The sequence below is a fragment of the Marmota marmota genome, unplaced genomic scaffold (assembly GCF_001458135.2).
Source record: "Marmota marmota marmota unplaced genomic scaffold, marMar, whole genome shotgun sequence".
Classification (NCBI taxonomy): domain Eukaryota; kingdom Metazoa; phylum Chordata; class Mammalia; order Rodentia; family Sciuridae; genus Marmota; species Marmota marmota.
The window spans coordinates 31,636,061-31,658,952 of record NW_025999932.1 but is presented as its reverse complement, the minus strand read 5'-3'; the positions used below and the strand labels follow the sequence as shown (position 1 = coordinate 31,658,952).

General features: G+C 37.0%; 3 protein-coding genes across 26 annotated transcripts in view; 2 read left to right on the top strand and 1 right to left on the bottom strand.

Annotated features, from left to right (window-relative positions):
- The window catches only part of Supt20h (SPT20 homolog, SAGA complex component), a 40,444-nt gene extending 35,357 nt beyond the window's left edge, over positions 1-5,087 (top strand). For 12 of the 20 annotated variants that reach the window (XM_015484217.2, XM_048800855.1, XM_048800864.1 and 9 more), the window contains 3 exons: positions 1,999-2,104; positions 3,776-3,879; positions 4,609-5,087. In XM_015484217.2, the coding sequence (XP_015339703.1) occupies positions 1,999-2,104; positions 3,776-3,879; positions 4,609-4,746 (348 nt within the window). In that variant the 3' untranslated portion in view covers positions 4,747-5,087. Of the gene's footprint in view, positions 1-1,998; positions 2,105-3,775; positions 3,880-4,608 lie in introns of those variants that run through there. The other 8 variants (XM_048800866.1, XM_048800859.1, XM_048800865.1 and 5 more) reach the window with 4 other exon arrangements.
- Exosc8 (exosome component 8) lies at positions 5,002-11,879 on the bottom strand. The gene is made up of 11 exons (XM_015484228.2): positions 11,777-11,879; positions 10,719-10,755; positions 10,481-10,544; positions 10,076-10,149; positions 8,919-8,964; positions 8,222-8,327; positions 8,091-8,136; positions 7,279-7,375; positions 6,439-6,559; positions 5,547-5,653; positions 5,002-5,214 (listed from the first exon to the last, which is right to left on the bottom strand). Exons 1-11 carry the CDS (start codon positions 11,791-11,793, stop codon positions 5,099-5,101), a joined length of 831 nt encoding a protein of 276 aa, XP_015339714.1. The 5' UTR covers positions 11,794-11,879; the 3' UTR covers positions 5,002-5,098.
- A 22-nt stretch (positions 11,880-11,901) lies between these two features.
- The window catches only part of Alg5 (ALG5 dolichyl-phosphate beta-glucosyltransferase), a 41,928-nt gene continuing 30,937 nt past the window's right edge, over positions 11,902-22,892 (top strand). Inside the window, exons 1-4 of one of the 5 annotated variants that reach the window (XM_015484226.2) lie at positions 11,902-12,034; positions 17,565-17,736; positions 18,048-18,094; positions 19,089-19,157. In XM_015484226.2, coding sequence (XP_015339712.1) covers positions 17,571-17,736; positions 18,048-18,094; positions 19,089-19,157 — 282 coding nt within the window. In that variant the 5' untranslated portion in view covers positions 11,902-12,034; positions 17,565-17,570. The other 4 variants (XM_015484225.2, XM_015484227.2, XM_015484224.2 and 1 more) reach the window with 4 other exon arrangements.

The following is a 22,892-nucleotide window of genomic DNA, read 5'->3' as shown; positions in this document are numbered from 1 at the left end:
TTTTTTTTTTTTTTTTTTTTTTTTTTTTTTTTTTTGTATTTCCATTTGGTATTTTATAATGTTCTTTAGTTTTGTGGGCTGTTTTTAGTGGGAGATTTGTCCCAGCTATAGTTCTTTCATTTTGGGTTTTTCTTTTGTTTTATAATGGTTCTATTCTGAAATTGATGTAGTTTGTATTTTATATTGTTCATTTCCTAAATTGGATTCCAAGTTCAGGAGTGTCTTCTTAACATCAGTTCCATGCTTGTCTGTGTAATTTCTTTATCTAACAAAAACCACTCAAGTAATTTTTGAAATGTCTGGCTTTTATTTTAAACTAAAATGTTATTTCACACACTTATTTGGGGTGGTAGCAAAGGTTGTACTTTGCAGAGTGAGTTTTTAACTTAATCACATCCAAGTTAATTTCTTAATATAATGTCCTATGGGTGTCGTGATTGAGAACTCTTAACTTTAGCGATGTGTCTCTTAAGATTTTCTCCTGCTTTCTTCTAACAATTTTGCAGTTTTCTATTTTAAATCTGTGACCTGTTTCTTAGTTAATTTTTGTGTAAGGTCTGTGACTTAGGTCTAGGAATTTTGGCTGTGAATATTCAGTTGCACTGTTATCATTTGTTGAAAAGCTATCCTTCCTCAGTTGAATTACTTTCGCACCTTTGTTATTTGACTATGAATCTGTTCCTGGATTTTTCGTTCTGTTCCATTGATCTGTGGTCTACCCCTCAGCCAAAATCTTACTGTCTTGATCTCTGTGCACTCTGTCATAAGTCTTAAATCAGGCAGAGTGGTTCCTCCCACTTTATTCTTTTTTATAAAATTGTTGCTAATCTAGGTTCTTTTCCGTACAGATTCTAGAATCAGCTTGCCTATATTTACAAAAACCTTTTTGGGGTCTTTAAAGGAATTGAATAATTTTTTTAAAAAATATTTAATTTTTAGCTGGACACAATACCTGTATTTTTATGTGGTGCTGAGGATCAAACCCAGGGCTTTGCACATGCTAGACGAGCGCTCTACCACTGAGCCACAACCCCAGCCCCAGGAATTGAGTAATTTTTGAAGGAATTGATAAACTATCAATCTCTTTCAGGAAGAATTGCCTTTTTTGTTTTGCAAGTCTTACAATCAATGAACACAGACACACTATGTAGGACAAAATCAACATTTGAAGTTTTTAATGTATATATTTTGTATATATTTCATTAGATATACATTTATATGTAAGTTTTTTTATTCTGTCTGTGCTATTATTTTCAGTTTCCATGTTTACTACTAGTATGCAGTATTGATTTTTTTTAATATTGACCTGTATTTTGCATTCTTACTTAAACTATTTTAATAGCTTTTTGCATTTTCCTTGGTATATCCTACATAAATGTTCATACCATTTGCATATAGGGACTTTTTTTTCCATTACGTTCTGTATGCCTTTTATTTCCTTTCTGCTAGCTAAGAAGTTTTGGTATTAGGTTGCAAGGGGTATTTTAAGCTTTAACCAATTGCTTTAGTGAAGCTTTGTAAAAGTCTTACGGCAACAGTGAGACCCTGTCTTCTTTTTAAAAATCTTAATTATTAAAATGGCATCAAACAATTAGCATTGATTCAGTTTTGAAAAAGTTTCATTTCCTCTCTTTCAAATCTTGCTAATTCTGTTTACTTTGTATGGATGTGTAGTACTGGGGATTGAATTCAGGGGTACTACTCTACCACTGAGCCGAATTCTAGTCCTTTTTTATTTGGAGACTAGGTCTCACTAAGTTGCCAAGTTGCCTGGACTAGTTTTGCATTTCTGATCCTCTTGCCTCAGCCTCCCAAGAATTGGGATTACCAGTGTCTGCTACCATGCCCAACCTAATTCTATATACTCTTAAGTCTTTCTAATGTTATTTTTTAAAATAGAATTAATCTATTTTTTTCTCATACAGGAAAGAAACTAATTTCTTTTCACCAGCTCAATATTGTTTTTCCTTTGTATAAGTTATTATTTTTTAAATTCAGGGCTCTGAACAAGGTTCATCTAGTCAAGAACAGGCCTTATCTGCTCAGCAAGCTGCTGTTATTAACCTTACTGGAGTAGGAAGTTTTATGCAGTCACAGGCAGCTGGTAGGTATCTTTACATGCTGAATTTACTAAAAGTATCTAATCTATTAGAGATCTCACCACTTAAAATTCTTTTCTTTTCCTTCTTTGCAAGGTATGATTAGAAAAAGTAAAGCTATATTTAATTTGTGAACTATTAAACAAATTAACTGGTGGCTGGCTGAAGTTTTTTTTTTTTTTTTAATTTTTTATTTTTGTGTGTGTGTGTGTTTGTGTTAATTCAGTACTTAAAAGAGCTGTGACTCACATGTAGTTAGAGCAGTTGTGTTTTCCTTATGTTAGTTTGTTGACAAAATTTTATCATGTATCCAAATCATGTTTTCCGTGTTTCCAAGCAATTAATTCTAACTCTTTGATATTTAGGACTGCTTTCTCCTAGAATGCATAGTCTTTTGTCTCATTCTGATAGTTTGTGGTTGCATGACTTAAATCTTAACCATAGCATAACTTCTGTAAGCCACTTTTATCATTTGTTAAAAAAAAATAATAAAAGAATTAAACTGAGAAACTACTCAGTGCTTCCAGCAATAAATAGTAAAATGAAAATAATGAATATTATCTTAACAATTGACAATAATTCTAATTTCACATTATTTAAAACACTAAGTCATGTGCATAAGAAAACTCTGAAAAAGTTTGAAAATTTAATGAATGCATTGTCAATATTTTCTCACCTGTGGGCTTACTATAATGTCTGTAGATTTTTATACAGCACTCTCCCCCGCCCGCCTTTATTATTTTGGTAATACTGGGAATTGGACCCAGTAGCACACCACCTCTGAACTATATCCCTACCTAGTCATTTTTATTTGAGACATGGTCTCACAAAATTGTCAGGCTGACAAATGAAAATCCTTCTGCCTCAGCTTTCCGAGTTGCTGGAATTACTGGCCTGCACCACCATGCCTGACTATAACTCCCAGTTTCTGAATTTCAAAGTCCTTTAGGATGGAATAATCAAGGTCTTTGTTTTGAAGATAATTAATTCATACGTAAAGTTTCCAAGTAGAAGTTTATAATTTTATATCTTTACCACACAAAGTTATAAATTTTCTAAAATAGCTGTAGTGTAATTAGTAGAAATAAGTCATGTGAAAAATCATAAAGTGTTTCCGACTCCAGACTTGGCAATAATTACTTTGAGTTAAACTATGTAGGCCTTCCTTAAATCTTCTCATCTGTACAGGGAAGTGTTGAACTGATTACTGTGGTCCCAGTCAAATATAGTTTGTAGCCATCATTAAGCAAATAGTCTCACATTCATTACATCCTTTATTTAAAGCATTTGTCTACCAGCTTTATCCTTAGTTTGGATTTCTTTCATCTCCTTTTTCCTATTTCATTGGGTATATTTAAAAAATACTCTATTTTATATGGTACAAAATACTTCTATAAAATAGCACCAGTATCAAATTACATTGAGATGCAAGAGAGTGGGTAACGTGCTTTGGCACACATGTACTCCCTTACCTTTCTTTGTCCAGAAAGTTCTATAATTGGTGATATCCTCAACTAACAAGAGACTAAATTTATTCTGAAATGTCTGTGATTTGATACTTAAGATTAATCATACTGCTAACTTTTCTATTATTTCATTTCCTGTGTTGTCCTTTTCTAACTCTGGTAGCCTTCAAACTTTTTGACTGGCCTGCTTTCCCCTTCTCCTCTCTGTAGTGTTGTCTCAGCTTGGCTCTGCCGAGAACAGACCTGAGCAAAGCCTTCCTCAGCAGAGATTCCAGCTCTCCTCTGCCTTTCAACAGCAGCAGCAACAGATACAAGTAATCCAGCAACTTCACTCTGATACATTTTTTGATACTCAGATCCAAAAGTACCTCAAAATATCTTGCTTTAATTTCACTGTCTCTTAAGACTGTAATTGGTAAATAATTTAGTAAACTTTTATTGAAAGTCTTAACATTTTAGCCAGTCAACTTGGAGCACTGGATGTATTTTTGTACATTTAAGCCATACTCTTTTCCTAATTTAAAATTTTATTGACATGCTGGTGGCACCTTACCATATATTTTTTTCGTTTGTAGTATATTTTGAAATAGTTTTAAGTGCCAATTGTTAACTTTCTGATATTGTACTGCAGAAAAGTGTTCCTATTAGTCAATGTCATACCTGTTTATTTAGAAAAATGTTATTAATTTAGGAAGGAAAATCAGCATATTAGAGTTGACAATCTTCATATTCAGGGTGGTTTCATATTGCTATAAACTATCATTATAAAACAAAATGGTAATTGAAGTTGCTGAGTTACTGCATTATAGACTGGCAGGGCAAAGTAATCCTTAAGTTTGCCAAGAGTTATTTTTAAAGCCCTCAGCAGGCTTCTGTGCCACTGGTGCTGTCTGACTGTGCATTGTCTCAATGTGTTATAGTCCCTTTTTGTTATCTTGGTGCTTTCTCCCTTTCAGTTGTGTTGTTTTCATCACTCTCAGAAAAAGCACCTTTCCATACCTGTCTGCTTTAACATAACTTGATTTTTTTCTTTCCTTTTGCAGCAGTTGCGATTCTTGCAGCATCAAATGGCTATGGCAGCAGCAGCAGCACAAACAGCTCAGCTACATCGTCATCGGCATACAGGCAGCCAGTCAAAAAATAAAATGAAGAGAAGCACACCAACCACTCCAAAATTATGAGTTATTTTTTCTTTTTTAAAAACACAACAGCATTGAATCAAAATAATTGTTTCTACTTCATTTTTTAAAATGTGTCAGTATTTTACATTGTTAGATGTACAAACTTTATACAGAAGCACAACCCTATGATTTTTAAATAAAAATGGGGAAATGGCTTAAGGAACCAGGGTTGGTTTGCCTAAGTCATTGCTTTTTAAAAATGGTTTCACTGTACATAATATATATGGAAGTGGCCTAAAAAATACTAGAAACATCTTTCAGAAGAATGTAGTTTGATATTTATTTAGTATAAAAAGTTTGTGCACAGTGTAACAATATAGTTTTTACAAATCTGTTCGGAATATGTGACTTTTTATTTGGGTTTCATACTATTAATTACTTCATCCATGAGTTTTTTTACTTCTTTGTGTCTTGTAACTGCACGGCTCATACAGTCCTGAAGTTTAGCTCCAGTGAGTCCACTTCCACCTGAAAAATTATTGTGCCAACAATTATAATTACTCAGTTATTTTTATAAAACATGAAGTTCATAGCAAATTATAAAAGTAATAGGATAATGTTAATTATGGTCTCAAGACGTGCAAGTTATGTTTTAACATGACTTCCAAGAGATTCTGATCTACAACATAAGTTGTAAGAAATGTAAGAACTGCCATATGCAATACATAAGTGTAAGGAACTTGAAGTAGCAAAGAAACTAGTAACCTTACTTTAGGTAAATAATAAAATATCCCTCATTCCACTTTGCCCACCTTAATAAAGTTTACATATGTTTAGGACTTGAAGGGATAAGAACATGCCTGGTTTATGAAGACAACAGAGTCTGCCTTCCTCATCCATTACTATTGTTAAGGTTCCTGTTGCCAGATGCTCCTCTTCTCCAGTAGGGTCAACTATCAGCAAAGTGCTATTTTAAAAAGAAGGGAAAAAAAAAAGTGGGTTATCCCATAACAAATGTTACTGTACTTTATTTCTTTAAATTGAACCCATGGCAATATACCACTAAGCTAAATCCCTAGTTCTTTTTGTTTTTAGACAGGGTCTCACTATGTCATTGAACCAGGCCTCAAAAACTCGCAGTCTACTTGGCCTCAGCATCCTGAATCACTGGGATTACAGGCATGTATCAACCCAGCCAACTGTTTCTTTAAAAGAACATTAAACATACTATTTGCCTTTTTAGCTCAGGTATAAAAAGAGCTAGAATAGAACTGGTAAGAAACCAAAAAATTAAGTAGTAACTTAAAATCCAATTCTTGAAAAAAATTCTTTGCTGTTCAATTTTTTAATGTATTCAAATCCTTGGCAAATACTAAAGACATCATAGAGAACATACATGAAGTAAGTGGAAGGAGTGACTACAAATAATTTTGCAGGGATTCAAACTGCCCAGGGCAAAATAGGGTGTTATGGCCACCACAGAAATTTTTTGAGAGAAAGCTGAAAATAACAAGCCATTTCCTTAACACTGAATATAGACAATTTTTAAAATACATTAACTTACTCGCCAGGCACAGTGGCAAATGTCTGTAATCCCAGCAACTTAGTCTGAGGCAGGAAGATTGCAAGTTCCAAGCCAGCCTGAGCAACTTAGCAACATCCTGTCTCAAATAAAAAGTAAAAAGGGCAAGGGGTGTAGCTCAGTGGTAAAGCTCCCCTCATTTAATCCCTGATACCAAAATAATAACTTACTCATCAAACACAGCAAAGGTAGTTGCCACAGGGTGAGTTCTAATATTCAAATAACTTTTCTTCTTTAAATTAACTTCTGCTAAAGCAGTTTCTTCATTTATAGTAACTTCAGGCAACTGTACTAAAGAAAAGAGAAACTTGTAAAGTCAGTCTCTACTTTTGAGTTAATTTTTTCTTCTATTTAATTTGACCAGAACATTAATAATCTTATTAGTGGAGATGAATATTGTTCAAAAACATCTGATGTTCCCGCCTCTTATTTAAAAAAAAAATTAAGAAATGTCTAGTCACTTTCTACATGCTAGATACTATTTTAAGCATTTTCTCTGTATTCATTTAGTCAACATTTCACAAAAAGTATTATCTCCCTTTTATTAAACATGCAGAAGTTTCAGCTCAGAGTGGTAAAGCCAGAACTCAAATTTAAGTCCTATATTAAATTTGCTATATTGTAATATTACTATATTATCTTCTTCCTCTAATTATCTGTTATCAATTCAGTAATGCAATGATAGAGGATATGCCAAGATATTAAAATCCTGACGACTCACTACCTAGATTCCTTACTAAGAAACTTTACAGTTAAAGGTTATATTTATGGCCTCAGAGTAAAAACCAACAGAATCCATCATATCCCTCTGACAAAGAACTTAAAAAATACTTGTTGACCTGAACTGTGGTTACAACTATCATTTCCTCAATTTTCATTAATTTTAGAACACACGAATAACTAAACATTAGAAATCTTTGAAAGTTTATCGAGCCATATATAAAATGTTTTCACAAAATAGAATTTTGACCCCATTAATAGAAATACTAATTTTTATTATGGTTGCTTACCATTTTTTAAAGCTGCTAATAAAGCAAATGTGCAGGCATCCAAAATGTTTCCATCATAGTCAAGGCAAATGAGATCACAGTATAGAACCCAAGCAAGCTAAAAAATGGTTTGCACAAAAAAGAAATCTTACTGTGGACAGAAAATAGTATTTGATTGGATTTAAAAATCACAGAACCCTTTGTTAAATAAACAAGATAAACTTCAAGGCTCAAAAACTTAAAAGTTTGACCTTTATAAAGAGGAAACAAAAAGAAAGTGAAAATTTTTTTGATTACCAACCTGATAAGTGAGAAACATCTCCATTCCCCTCAAGGGAGATATAGATGAAGAAATCTCCATTCTTATTGCTAGGTTAACAGATGAGGGAAGTACTTTAGAAAGCCCTATCTGAAACTCAAAAATGTACTTTCCCACAGATATTTCAATATAGGAAATGTTTAGGTTTTAAAATGTTAACTGTATGTAATCCAAGAGGAAAATCTCTCTAGGTCCTCCTCAGCCTAGTGTTAAGTGTTCAGACTTTTGGTATCCACCATGTACATTCACCTTTAAACACATTAGCACAATCAAAAATTAATCAGTTAAAAAAATAAAAGATGACTACATTTTTCTTCAAAAATTAAGGGAAGGAAATGAGCTTTAAAGAGCTGATAGGCAATCCAACTTGTTTTTTTATGAATAACAATTTATTTTGATAATTACAGAATAAGACTGAGTAGGCTATCAGGATTTCTTCTAATTGCCCTCTTTGCTGTATCCCCACAAACCCTTCTGAATTAATATAAGTTCATTGCTTCTCTATACATCTTACCTTTCCTGAAGAAATGCACAAGTCCTCTTTCTGAATTATCTGTGAACTTGATTTAATGACAAATAGCACAGTAAATGAAAGGTCAAAAACGTTGAAAATGAATGACAGTAAAATTTTATCAATAGTCTTACTTTTCAATGACATCTGCAATGAACTGGCTAGCTACTTGGGCCTCTTCTCCAGGAGGTCCAGACCGAAATCTCGATGAACACAGGGGTGGTAGATCCACATTAGGAACTGTTTAAAGAAACACTCTGCAGCTTTGTAAGACTCTCAGGGTTAAAAAGAAATTATTTCCCTGATGTTTTTTCCAGCTTTTTTAAATTTTTTAAACATCCATGTTAGGACACAATCATCCTAATAAATCCTTCACCAAAATTTTCCTGGTTTATTTCAAAATGAACTGTTTACACCCAACTTTTTCTTTTGTTATGCTGGGGATTGAACCCAATGCTTTGCTCATGTTTGGCAAGCACTTTTTTTTCCCCCCAATGTTGGCTCCTACCATAAAGAACAGATCATCCAAGACAACAACAAAAACAAGTATTAGGGAAAACAAAGTTTGTAATGACAGCCCTCTGACTAAAAAAATTCCGTTTCCTTTGTTGATGACACGTGAATATATGAACAATAAATAACCAAGTTTGACAAAAAGTTAAATTTCAAAGCTGACTTTGACACAGAAAACTTTTTGAGAATATGCTTTACTCCTTGTATTTCTGAATGTTAGGAATTGCTGTCTAAAGCAACTACTAGGACTTATCAAGAATTGTTAGTATTAAATGTGTTAAACTATTTATATTAAAATTATAAAATCACTGAACTTACCAACATATCCTTTATCAGGGGCATCTGTTGGTGGTGCTGCAAATTCCTATACAAGCAAATAAATGTTTTCTATTGAAAGAAGATACTAAAAAATTGTGAAGACGGTTTACTATACAGTTATGAAAAGCTCTACTAAAAACAAGCTTAGCTAAATTGTCAGATCATAAGCATCTACTATGTCTGAGGAATTGTGTCAGAGGGTCTAAGAATGTTAGCACCAATCCTTACAATCCCTCTGTGAGGTAAAAAGGAATAAAGTACAGAATATTACCTAGGGATCTTTTCAAAAAGATTAATTGGGTTTCTGCCCCACCCTTCTACTCATTCAGTAGGCAAGAATCTAAATTATTCCTCAGATGATACTAACAGCCAGATTTAGGCACCACTAGCATACAGGTCAAGAACCAAAGCTCTTAAATCACTAACCCAGTTTGAATGTCAGACCACACTTACTGAGAGATTTAATAGTGCCTACTTTTAGGGTTGTTCATGATGATCAAATAAAATAAGGCCATTAAATCCCTAGCATAAAACCTGGTAAGAAATAAAAGCTCAAATCTTGAAAATTTCACCCCAACTTTACCAAAGAAGAAAATCAGGTTAAGTAACAGGTTGTAATAAGTTAAAAAGCAAAGACTTTAGAATCGGATTTACACCTCAAGTTCTATTTATGAGCCTTGTGTGTCCCGACAAGTTACTGAACCACATGTTAAAACAGGAAATGGAAACTAGGTAATTTTGTACCCAACCTAATAAGGTACCTGAAACCTTAGGTACTCAGGTACTCAGTTAATTCCCTCAAACTTTTCTTTTGAACAATCTCAAGTGTCTGCACATTTACAAACATTATTACTGGCTAAGAAGGCATCATCACCCTATTAGTTTCTCAAATGATACAACCAAATTCTTTAAAAACTTAGTTGTGATGAGGATTATGTTTTACTGTGGCCATTTTTCAAATATTCATGAATCATAAGCTATTAAGATAATAAGGGTCATATTATCTAAAACATGGGTAAAAGCTCCTAGGATACTTAATACAAAAAAATTAACAGATGACTGTAATCAATAGCAGAATTACAAATGTATAATACTATCTAATAATTATATGAAGCTGATTTAGTATGTCAAATGTCAATAAGACATATTAAACCTACCGCTTTAACTCCACAAACTACTGTAGTGTTCCCCAGCTTCACTAAAGCAGAACCATCTGCTGTACTAATTGAACCTGAAAACATAAGTACAGTATTTAAGCAAAATGAAATGTCCTTAAAGGGAAAACAACTATAGCATTATCTATACAATAAACTGTGTTTCTAATACATGACTATTGTGCAACATATTTCAGTTACCTAATGTTTTAAGATTTCCCTGTCCTTGAATTTATGTTAGTAATTTTTATTCAGTCACAGGGCTATTGTACAGATAGAAATCTCTTTACAGAAATCTCTTTACAGAATATCCTCAAATCCCATATACATAGTACAATCTAACTTGGAAAAAAAAAAAAAAAAGAACTTTGGAATGCCATACAAGCTGAAATAAAAATAGACCCTCACCTATGTTGACAGTTGTGGTTCTGAATTCACCAAGTTCTCTTCCATCAGGACGACAGTTTTCTTTCTAAATGTTTTTTTCAGGAAAATAGATTACATGTGTATTTTACATATAACAAGAGAAACATATTAGACCTCATTAATTCAAATTAATTAAATGAATCTGTCTTTAAAAGAAGCATGATATTGTTATCAAACACTTTACTAAAAGGAGTAACATGTGCATCACCACTTTACTCACCAAAAATCTCCTGTAATACTCCATAGGTTCCACAGTTCTGAAATGCATTACAAATATTACTATTGTAAGTTAATGACACTTTACATAAATCCAAAATCTAGCAGATTTTAAGTGATGTGCAGCACATCACCACAATCTGTAACTTTTTTTCACGAATTCTGATGATTGTTAACGCCTATAAGTAATTACTGAAAGTAGATACCCTTGCAGTAGCAATCACATTCCACTATTGTCCTTAACTCTCAATCATAGGATTGCAATCCAAAACCCTTTGAGACATCTTTAAAAGAGGATTAATCCGGTCGTTAAAATAATCATGTCATTCTTGCTCTAAAGGGGGGATTCTTAACCTAGTGATCATGAGAAAGGATCTTTACATTTACTACACTGAAATTTAGCATATTATTCCACTATAGCTACAAAGTAATAAACCTTGAATAGCAGTACCTGCAACTTCAATATCTACCGAGATCATAAATGTTTTCGTTTTTGTACTTGTGGGAGATAAACATAAGTTCACGGTTACTTTGAAATTGCCAACACTACACTCGCCATTACATTTTTTTTGTTCAAGGTTTATAACCCGAGTACAAAAATAACTATTTCAGCATCACTGGTTCCAAATAAGATTTGGAATCTTTATTTCGCTCATTTAAAAACTTTTGACAGTCCACAGGCTTCACCAGAGTGGCACCAAGAGTGAAATCTTCCGAGGGAGGCACAATTCTTTTAGAAATACATTACGGGAGGTGGGGAGCCGGGCAGCACGTGGCTTAAAGGGTTACAGCCGCACCTCCCTGGACTGTGCGCTCACTAGGCACCAGGTTTCTAGCGCGCGGTGGGGACGGGCTCTACAGAAACCCTCTACTCCGTCCCACGTGGGGGGAGAAGCGCCTCTCCTAGCACTGCGACTACCGCCGGGTCCCCCTCCCGTCGCCTAGGAAAGGAGCGAGACCCAGACGGAGTCGGCCTCCAGGACAGAGCACCGAACTAAGGGTTAAGGGAAGCCGCCATCCGCCTGGAAGCACCGCTAGGGCCCGCCGGCCGCCAACACTCACTTGAACCCGGCCGCCATCTTCCCGCTCGCGCGCCTGCGCTTGCGCGGACCTCCCGCCCGCGCCAGCTCCGCGGTCGCACTTTCGACGCGAGCTCCCTGGCACTCCCGCGGCGGGAGACTCGGAAGGCTGGACTCCGCGAAGCTGGTCCTGGTGGCGCTCCGCACCGCCCTACCCTAGCGAGAGCCTTTCTAGGTTTTCTTGCCTGTGGCGTATTTTTAGCGAATCTGCTATTAGACCAGTGTCCCTCTTTAGAAAAAGGTTTGTAGTTCAGAATAAAGCCAACAATTTAAAAGAAAACCGAGTTTATAGCAAAGAAGTCTGTAGATATGAAACATCATTCCAATGTTTCTACGTCCATTTCCCGTCGGTCTTAGGCTGGCCCCTGGGATGGCCTCTCCCCAGGTAACGGGCTCTCCGCTCCAGCACCTGAGAAATGTGAACTTTTCACTTTCTCAGCGGTTGACTGCCGTGACAAGGCTTTCAGCTCCTTCCTAGGCAGGATTACTAGGTAAAATACTGGACACCTGGCCAGATGGGAATGCCTTGTGTGTAAGGAAAGAAACGAATGAGGAAATAAAGAGGAGAGACAGCTCAATAGTGACACCGGTTTATTCGGGACAAACCAGCGAAGGGGCCCAGCGGAGACTGAGACCTGTCTTCCACTTACAGCCTGGAGTAGATATAGGGGCATGAGAGAGTCGGGGGAGTTTTGCAATTAGGGGATTGTCAATGAAAGGTTCTTTGGGTTGTCCCCTCTATTCTTTGAGGTGGTCACTATTCCATGTCCATCCAGGTGTTTTCAGTATTTCAGTCCCAGACAACAATTTCCTTTATTTGTATGATGATGAAGTTTTGTTTGGGTTTCTTTGCATGATGATGTATTGTCTGGGGTTTAAAATCAGGCTGAGTCAGAGTGACTGTGAGGTGGCTCTTGTGCTAAGATGGAGGATATATTTCAAAACGGTGTTTACTGTATCTAGTTCTACCTAACATTATGAACAGTATTTTTTTTTTAATATGAGTATACCCCCAAATAGTGCATGTTATTAGTTGCTACCAGTGCTGGGAATGGGGGAGCAGGGAAAGTTTGAGTGGTGGTGAATGCACAGCATTGTGTATTATACATTTAAAATGGTGAGTACTCAAATTTGTACTATAGAGCAAAGTATGTGCACGTACTAATGAGGCTTAATGAGTCCTACTATTATGTTTAATCACAGTGCACTGCACCAATAAAAGTTGTGAAAATTAATGTAACAAACCAAAATATTTAAATATGTGAGCTGTATAATATATGAAATATATCTCACTAAGGATGTTTTAAAAAATTAGTTGTATTGTTGTTTATCTGAAACGCAAATTAAGTAGGCTTTTTGCATTTTACTTGCTCATCTGGAAAGCGAGCTGCTTGTTCTTCGCTTGACCGCGCGGGGACGCTGTGAACAGCGCTGGCTCCGGGGTCGCGGCTGAGATTGGCCGCGCGGGGGCGCTGTGGGCGGCGGGCGCCCGGCCGGCGCGTCCTCCTCGGCGGCGGAAGGCGGAACTCCTGGAGCGCTTCCGCGTGTGTGTAGGTGCTGGATAGGGCGGGAGGTTGCGGCTCGGCATGGAGAATGGCTCCGCTCCTGCTGCAGCTGGCGGTGCTCTGCGTGGCGCTGGCGGCCGCAGCCCTCATACTGGTGAGCACCGGGTTGGGGACCGGCGCGACCTGAACTCACGCCCTCCCGGAGGCTGCGGCTCCCAGGCGTCTCCTACTCAGCGCTGCCGGTTCCTGGACGTGTCCCTTTTCACCCTGCTTTCCCCCCAATTCCTCCAGGGTTCCTCTCCAGGATTTTCACCCCACCCCTCTTTTTAATACTTTTTATTTATCTTTACTTACTTAAGACTCTTTATTTATTTGGAATAATATTTGCCTGTGTGCCCGGAGCCTCGGGACGCGCCCACTCAGCCCGGTCAGCCCAGACCGCTGCCTTGGCCCTCGCTCACCCGGCCTGTCAGCCCAGACCTCTCCAAGGCCTTTCCCCCAGCCTGGAGTCTCTGCAGTTCGGCCCCACCTGGGGAGGTCTTCAACCCCCAGAAGGGTGCCATATGTTAAGGATTGGAATGATTCGATGGATCAAGAAGAACCTCTGGGAAAGCAGAGTGAGCAAGAGAAACAGGCCTTGTCTTCTCCTCTTCTGGCTATGGGTCCTTAGGTCCCAGAATTAGACACTTCAGATTTGCTGCCTCTGTAAACAGCAGAACAATAGAATTCAAACCAAGATTTCCTCTGCCATTAATCTGGAAGTATAAAAACATTGTAAACACTTGCTGATCTATAGAACAGAATACTTGCCAAGTGAACTCTCTTCCACATAATTTGGAATGAGCCTACCATCTAGTTAGTAAACGGAGAGTATTTCAGCATCCTTGGCATTCAGATCAGCTGCCTAGACAGCAATGCCAGGAAGGCCACTTTGCCATCTTCCCCAGAGGGTTGTAAATTTACAACTTAGGAACATACTAATTTTGAGACAGCGTCTGAGACGTCTGAGACACTGAGGCTCTTAACTAAATTGCTGCAGCCGGCCTCAGCCTCCTACGTTGCTGGGATTACAGATGTGTATCATACATGGCTGTTCTTTGTATTGTTGATGACTGCCATTCTAACTGGAGTGAGATAAAATCTCAATGTAGTTTTGATTTGCATTTCCCTAATTACTAAAGATATTTAACTTTTTATATATTTGTTGGCCATTTGTATTTCTCCTTTTTAAAAAAAATTTTTTTAGTTATTGATGGACCTTTATTTTTTATTTATATATAGTGCTGAGATTCAAACCCAGTGCCTCACAAATTCTAGGCAAGCACTCTGCCACTGAGCCACAACCCCAGCTCTGTGTTTCTTCTTTTGAGAGATGTCTGTTTAGTTCATTTACCCATTTATTAATTGGGTTTTTGTTTTATTGGTGCTAGGTTATTGTAGTTCTTCATATATTCTGGATATTAAATCTGTGTTGGAAGAGTAGCCAGCAAAGGTTTTCTCCTAGTCTATAGGTTCTTTCTTCACACTCTTGTTTCCTTTCTATGCAGAAGCTTTTTAATTTGATATTATCCCAGTTTACCTCCTTTCTTAATTATTTTAAACAAGCCCAAGATAATATTATCTATAATCCTCAACATTAATTTCTATAAGAGCCTTCTTTTTATTTTTGTTACTGGGGATTGAACCCAAGGGTGCTTTACCACCAAGGGACATTCTAAGTCTTTTTTTATTTTTTATTTAGAGACAGGGACTTTCTCAGTTGCTGAGGGTCTCAGTAAGTTACCGAGACTGTCCTCAAGTTTGCAATCCTCCTGCTTTAACCTCCCTAGTTGCTGGGATTACAGACATGTGCCTCCCACTGTGCCCAGCTAAGAGCCTCCTTTAAAAAAAAAAAATGTTATTGCAATTAGGTGATCACCAATTTTTTTTTTAACAATTATTTCATTATTTCAAATACCCTATTAATTCAAATACCCTCTGTTGTCCCATATATGTTTCATTATAAATGTCTCAGTTCTGATCGGTATTCAACAAGGGCCATACATGGCACTTGACTGATGTTGCAAGGCTTTTTACCTACCAACAGTTTCTACTCCTTTAAAAAATTTTTCTTACTTTCATTGCTTTTTCTGTAGAACTTTTCATAGTATAAATTTCACTGATTGCATCCTCTTGGTGCCTTTTAATATCTTCCTGTGGCTACCGAATTTCCTGTGAACTGTTAGTTGGAATCTAGAGAACTGATCAAATGCATGTTAGAGTTTTTCAACCAAGAAAAGTGTGTGAGTGATGCTTACTACTTCCCCTGTTTCAGAGGCATATGATAGTTAGTTGTCTCTGGTGTTTAAAAAAAAAAAAAAGGTCAGTGTGTTCAGTTGTTGCTAATTAGGCCCTCCAGTTATGAAATTTGTCATCAGTCTAATAATGGGTTTAGTGGTCATTTGTGATCATTATCTAAATGCTTTATTTCACTGTGAGTTGCAAAGTAGAATACTCTAATTGTATCATTCTTTATTGATTACCTAGAATTTTATAATGAAAAGAATCTCATCCTCAGCTAGTTTTCCTGAAATAATTTTTATATATAAAAGACAAAGTTTTAAAAATTATGAGATGGTTTCCTGGCATCTTAAAGGTGACCAGTTTTTATTTTTAGTTTTATTAGGGTTCATGATTTTTAAAAATTATCATGTGTTTTAATCTGTTATAATTATTATCCTTTTTGATACTGAAATCCTCCCCTGACAGGCTAGTGGGAGGCCCTTCAAGTTGACTGACTCCTTTGTCCTTTTGGCAAAGCCCTTATAATCATTGATAGTCTTTGATTTTTGGCATGAGGTGTTATTCTACAGTTGTATATTTCCTGTCCCAGATCTGATCAACCATTCTTTTTAGGAGCACTAGTTACTTTTAGTGAGAAAGTAAATTTAGAAATTGCAATCATGGCATTAGGGTACAAAGCAGGAACATTTTTTAAAAATATTTTTTAGTGATAGACACAGTACCATTTATTTATGTATTTAAAATATTTTTATTAATTGTTGATGAATTTTTAAATTTTATTTATTTATCGGTATGTAGTTCTGAGAATCGAACCCAGTGCCTCACACCTGCTAGACAAGCTCTCTACCACTGAGCCATGATCCTAGCCCCCAAAGCAGGAACTCTTAACCATTAGTTTGGCAACTGTCCCTTTTCTTATTCTAATCAGAAGTATATTCAGTTTCAGTATGTACCTACTTCTGTGTCATAAGTGATCATCAAAGTGCAAATGAGTAGAATTCCAAAAATGTATAGATCAATTGTTTTGAAAGCAGAAAATATACCAGTAGAAGCAATGTTATAAAAGTGGTTTATTTCCAAAGCTTGCTCCCTTTCTGGGCATGGTGGCCTGTGCCTGGAATCCCAGCACTACCCTCAGCAATTCAGCAAGACTTTGTCTCAAATAATAAAAAGAGCTGGGGATGGGTGACTTGGTGGTTCAATCCCTAGTACAAAAAAAAAAGAGAGAGAGAGAGAGAGAGAAAGAACCAAAGCTAGCTCCCAAGTGCATGTGACAGAGAGTCTACAAATTTTATGCTTTACTCCAGAAAATGCTGTATTCTGAATTCAAATTTGGGATGAATATCAAAATACATTTTAAGCATTACTGGTCCCAACTGTGGGGGGTAGGGCATCTTCCCTTCTTGTTCTGGGTCTGTTTGGTCTTGGCTAGGAAGTCTGCCTTCATCTCACACATTCTGACTGCAATATGAACTTGTCCTCTGTTAAGTATAGGCTCTGAGTAGGGGTGTCAGCTAGTATATGTGCACACATGCATGTGCACTGAGGATTAGTTTTTAAGGCATCTACGAGTGCACTGAACTTCCTGTAGTGACTTATCTGATCTGGTATGATAGAGGCCTACGGAATGAAAAGTGGGAAAAATAAAAACCTCCATGGGCTGGGGTGCAAAAGCACATGGGAGGCACCGGGTTTGATCCTCAGCACCACATAAAGACAAATAAATGAAAATATTTTTTTTTAAAAAAACCTCCTAAAGCATTTGTGCCTTAGCATTGGAAAAAAGGAAAATCTTCAACTCGTAAGTAAAGGATTAATTAGGGTACTGTCATCTTATTATGGAATTACCTCCAGACCATTGTTAATGAACCAAATACAATGAATATTCCACCAAAATAAAAAACTCATGTAAATTATATATTCTATGGCAAATGCATATAAAAATCAGCATCACATAATTTTTTAAAACATGTCTACTTTTAGATTTCCATGGTTGCATTTATAACTGCCACAAATGTGCCACTACTTCATCAACATGAAGAAGAGAAATTCTTCCTAAATGCCAAAGGTCAGAAGGAAACTTTGCCCAGTATATGGGACTTACCTACCAAACAACTTTCTGTTGTTGTGCCTTCCTACAATGAAGAAAAACGGTGTAAGCTTCATTTAACTTTTTTGGTAAGGGGAATTTGGGGGGAAAAGGAATTTTTTGAAGTGTTTGAGTTTGCAGACATGGGCTGTGGTGAGTACATTTTTGGTAACTATAGTTCAGAAGAAGGAAACAGCGCCATGAGGTAGTGGAACTGAAATGTTCTAGGGAGGTAGTAAGATGAAGACAGATATTACAGATGAGAATGACTCTGGAGGGACTGTGAAAGGAGTTGTCAAATAAATTGGGACTTGTTCCATACATAAATGTAGTATGCTGGGGCTTGGTAACTAATTTTCAATTTTTTTTCCTTTAAGTGCCTGTGATGATGGATGAAGCCCTGGGCTACCTAGAGAAGAGACAGGTATCTTACTTTCTTTTTCAGTTTGATGTTTCCAGTTAAAACCAGACCAAGCTAGATGCACCATGAGAGACAGTACTGGCCACACTGATCCCTGAACCACCTTCTGGCTCCCTCTGCTAGCCATCAGCATTACATAGGAGGCCACCTCCATAGGCCAGCCAGGAGGTAACCCAGGACAAATCAGAAAGCTGAAATTTCTCTTTGTGTATCCTCCTATCCAGTTTTTATCCTCCTGGTGATGTATCTAAAGTTAAGTGACAGTGCACATCTGCACATTTTGTATGACAGAACAATGCAGTTTTTACTTAAGAGGTATGTTTTTAAAAGACTTCTTTTAGATTGAAATTCTTTTGTTTCTTTATTATTCTCTAAAGCTGCCCTCTCAGGTATTTTCACCTTTTTTCTTCACGAAGACAAGAAAGTAACACATACCCTTTGTTAATAGCATTAATTGCCTTTAGAATCCTTGGAAAGGCTAAGAATTAAGTGAGCTTTATAACTTGTTTTTTTTGTTTGTTTGTTTTGTTCTTTATTGTTTTTTTGGTTTTTAGAAAATTTTTCATTTTGATTTACTTTGCTTTGGGAGTTTTTTTTATAAAGGGAAGAAAGAAGACTTGTTAAAAGAAAGGGAACTATTACCTACTTAAAAATTAAATTTAGAGAAAAAAGAAAGCAGAGTGAGCCCTTAGTATGTGTGAAGTATCTACCTCTTCTATTACATATGATCTTTATGTCAGCCACTGTGAATTAGAAAGTGGGCCAAAAAGTTAAGGTGCCCATGGTTATAAGACTAAGGAGTGGTCCAACCATTGGAATATGCTCTCTCCAACTTCAGTCTTCCTGGGTTTTTTTCCCATACACTTGTAGCCTCTCCAGTGGGCACCAAAAGTACCTGGCTTCTATCTGTACATATTAACACTAAAACAGTTGTTTCTTAATTACAGTTTTATTAAAATTCTTGACTATTGTGCTAGTTTATTTTTTCTTCTTGCAGAAACAAGATCCTTCATTCACTTATGAGGTGATAGTAGTTGATGATGGCAGTAAAGACCAGACTTCAAAGGTAAATACATGTGCTCTTAATCTTGCCAGTAGGTAGAAAATCTGGGATAATTTAGTACATGTGAAATCTTTCTTTAGTTAAAGCTGTGCCTAATACTGTCTGATGTTATAGTGTGGGAAGTAGGAAAAAACAGATTTTATTTTATTTATTTATTTATTGGTACTGGGGATTGAACTCGGGCTCTCAACCACTGAGCCACATCCCCATCCCTATTTTGTATTTTTATTTAGAGACAGGGTCTCACTGAGTTGTTTAGCGCCTTGCTTTTGCTGAGGCTGCTTTGAACTCATGATCCTCCTGCCTCAGCCTCCCCAGCCACTGGGAATATAAGCGTGTACCACTGTGCCTGGCTCAGATTTTATTTATGGAAAATACACTTATTGTTCCACTGTTTCACATGGTTAGGGAGGCTTTGAAGATCACCAGATAGGTAGGGAATATACCCAACCACATTTCACTGTGGCCTCTTTGCCCACCAATTTGTACTTCCTTTTTTCCCTAAGTGTAATTTCTTTGTATTCCACCCTGACTTACAGATTTCTAAAGCTGTCATTAAAATTGGAACCTCTCCTCATATCTGCCACTGGGTTCAAGTATGCCCTTTGGCAGGGTCCATCATGATTTATCTCTGGGAGGTCTTACCTCTGGGAGATGTCCCTCTCATACCTATAATCCTAGGACACTTATACCAGAGTTCATGAGCCAGAACTTGGAGAAAGGGCTACCGACTTACTTAGAAGCTTGGGAAGTACTTGGCAAAGATTTAGATCAGTTAGGATTCATTCCCTAGGGCTGCACACATTGTCACTGTGCAAGATTGTGGCCATGTCTGCAAGGAAAAAGGGAACATGCTTGTTAGGTGGGCAACTAAGTAATGGTACCTGTCATGGTGCTCCAGTAAGAGTACATATAAGGGTCCATGGCCACATTTGTTCATTGAGAGTGGTAAATTCCCTACTGTCAGGCACTACAAATACAGCTGGCCTTTCATATCTGTGGGTTCCATGCCTGCAGATTCAACCAACAATTAATTTGAAAATACTTTTTAAAACTTGCATCAGGGGCTAGGGATGTGGCTCAGTTGTAGAGTGCTTTCTTAGTATGCTTAGGGCTCTGGGTTCAGTCCCACCACACACACACACACACACACACACACACAAACACACACACACACACAAATGCACCTATACTGAATATGTGTAGAGTTTCTTTTCCTTGTGATTATTCCCCCCAAAATATAGTATAACAACTATTTTGCATAGTATTTGCATTGTATTTAGTACTATAAGTTGATTGAAAGTGTACAGGAAGATATGTGTAGATTTTGTTCAAACAGTATGCCATATTATATATGGGATTTGAGCATCCTTGGATTTCAGTATCCTGGGAGGTCCTGAATAAATCCCTGTGGAAAATGAGGAATAAATGTATTAACCTTTGCCTTTAAGTAAGTCACTGCTGTGGAGGAAGACCTATTATGTGATAAGTAACAGTTGAATGGGAAAATACTTTCAGAGCAAAAGCAACTACAATATTAGTGTTAAGATTATACTTCTTGGGAGGCTGGGGCTATGGCTCAGTGGTAGCGCGCTTGCCTAGCATGTGTGAGGCATTGGGTTTGATTCTCAGCACCACGCATAATTAAAATAAATGTCCATCAACAACTAAAACATTTTTTAAAAAATTTTTTTAAAAATAAAAAAAAAAGATTATACTTCTTGGGGCTGGGGTTGTGGCTCAGTGGTAGAGCGATCGCCTAGCATGCGCAAGGCACTGAGTTCGAGCCTCAGCACCACATAAATGTAAAATAAAGATATTGTGTCTACCTAAAACTTAAGAGTAAATAAAGATTATACTTCTTTTCTGGCTGGCTCACACCTATAATCCCAGCAACTCAGGAGGCTGAGGCAGAAGGATCATGAGTTCAAAGCCATCCTTAGCATTAGCGAGATACTTAGCAACTCAGCAAGACCCTGTCTCTAAATAAAATATTTAAAAGGTCTGGGGCTGAGGCTCAGTGGTTAAGCACCCCTGGGTTCAATCCCTTGTACCAAAAAGAAAAAAAAAAATGATTATACTTCTTTTTTCCTGGAAAAATTGAGGACGAGCATGGAAGCCAAGAAAAAGAACTGGTATTTGAGCTAAATCTAATCTGGCCTGACAGGTTGACATGAAGGAAAGCATGTTCTAGGGAATGGTTTAAATATGTTCTGGAGACCTCAAATACTGCTGATACACAAAGTGCTAATGCAGCAACATGGAGAGCTGAAGCTAAAAAGTTATGTGAGGCCCACATTGCAGAGGGTTTCATATGCCATGATGAGGAACTTCTTTTAAAAAGTAGGTCATCATGGAGACTTTTTGAACAGGGCTTCTAAGAACTGATTTATTTTCATATTAGAAAGGGGAGTGAATTAGGGAGGCAAGAGACACGGAGACTTCAGGGGATAGGATACTATGGAGTCAAGAGGCATTTTTTATTCTATTCTATTTTTATACTATTTTATTCTATTCTCAGTACTAGGAATTGAACCTAGGGGCACTCTACCACTGAACTACATCCCCAGTCCTTTTTATTTTATTTTGAGATAGAATCTTGCTAAATTGCTCAGGCTGACCTCAAACTTATGATCCTTCTGCCTCAACCTTTAGAGTAATTGGGATTATAGGTGTCATCACCACACCTGGCTCAAGAGGCATTTTAGAATCAATTTGATGAGTTAGTAGCCACCAAATTGTAATAGATGATAGAAATGGAAAATGAGTCTCAGGTTTTTAACTTGAGCTAAATGATGATGCCATTTGCTTTATGAGAAATTTAGAATGAGCAAAAGTAGGAGCAGATGATTGAAATTCTGGAATTTTTGTATCTAATATACATCTAGGTGACAAAGGGAAGACGTCTGGACTATAAATATGTGAGATCTTAAACATAATATAAGCAGTAATTAAACCCATATTAAGTAATTAAACCCATTGTGCTTATTTGTTGAGAAGTGACCAAAGACTGCCCATAAGCTATGCAGTTGTACAATGTAGGGTACTTGGGGGATTATCAGCATTAAAGGAGCAAGCCACGGAAAAGAAGTTAGTGATGAAAACTGAAAAGTTACAGTTAGGGGAGAAGGGAAAAATGCCAGATGAGAATAGCTTCTTAGCTGTCTACAAAAAATGATTGTCAAAAGTTAAGGGGGTGAGGGCGCCTTCAGTGGGACAACATTGGTAGAACGGGGATGTGGGGAAGTAAAGGGCATGAGCCATGCTATAACAGATGAAGAAATGCAGGTAGCAAATGTAGATTACTGTTTGACTTTTTTTGGCAGGGGTAAGGGGTTGGTGCTAATTAAACCCAGGGCAAGCTAGGCAGGCACTCTACATGTGCTACATCCCCATCCCATAACTTTGATTATAAATCAGAGTAATGGTAGTTGCTTAAGTGAATAGTGAAATAACAGTAAAAAAAAAAAAAAAAAAATTAGGATGCTGGAGGCTTAAGCAAGCTTGTGCAGGAGGCAGTGGAAAAGAAGAAATGGAAGATTTCAAAGAAAAGGACAAGTTATAGTGTCCTTTTCTACTGAGAGAAATTTGAATGAAAATTGGGAGAGGGGCTGGGGTTGTGGCTCAGTGGTAGAGTTCTTGCCTAGTATGTGTGAGGCACTGGATTCAATTCTTAGCACCACATAAAAATAAAATAAAGGTTCATCAACAAATATATATATATATATATATATATAT

Bases quoted from the DNA above. Each gene is read 5' to 3' on its own strand.
- Exosc8 (XM_015484228.2), bottom strand. The intron at 8,328-8,918 runs GTAAGTTCAGTG...TTCTTTAAACAG, and splicing joins CCCTGATAAAGGATATGTTG to TTCCTAATGTGGATCTACCA. The intron at 7,376-8,090 runs GTAAGATGTATA...ACCATTTTTTAG, and splicing joins TGTGCATTTCTTCAGGAAAG to CTTGCTTGGGTTCTATACTG.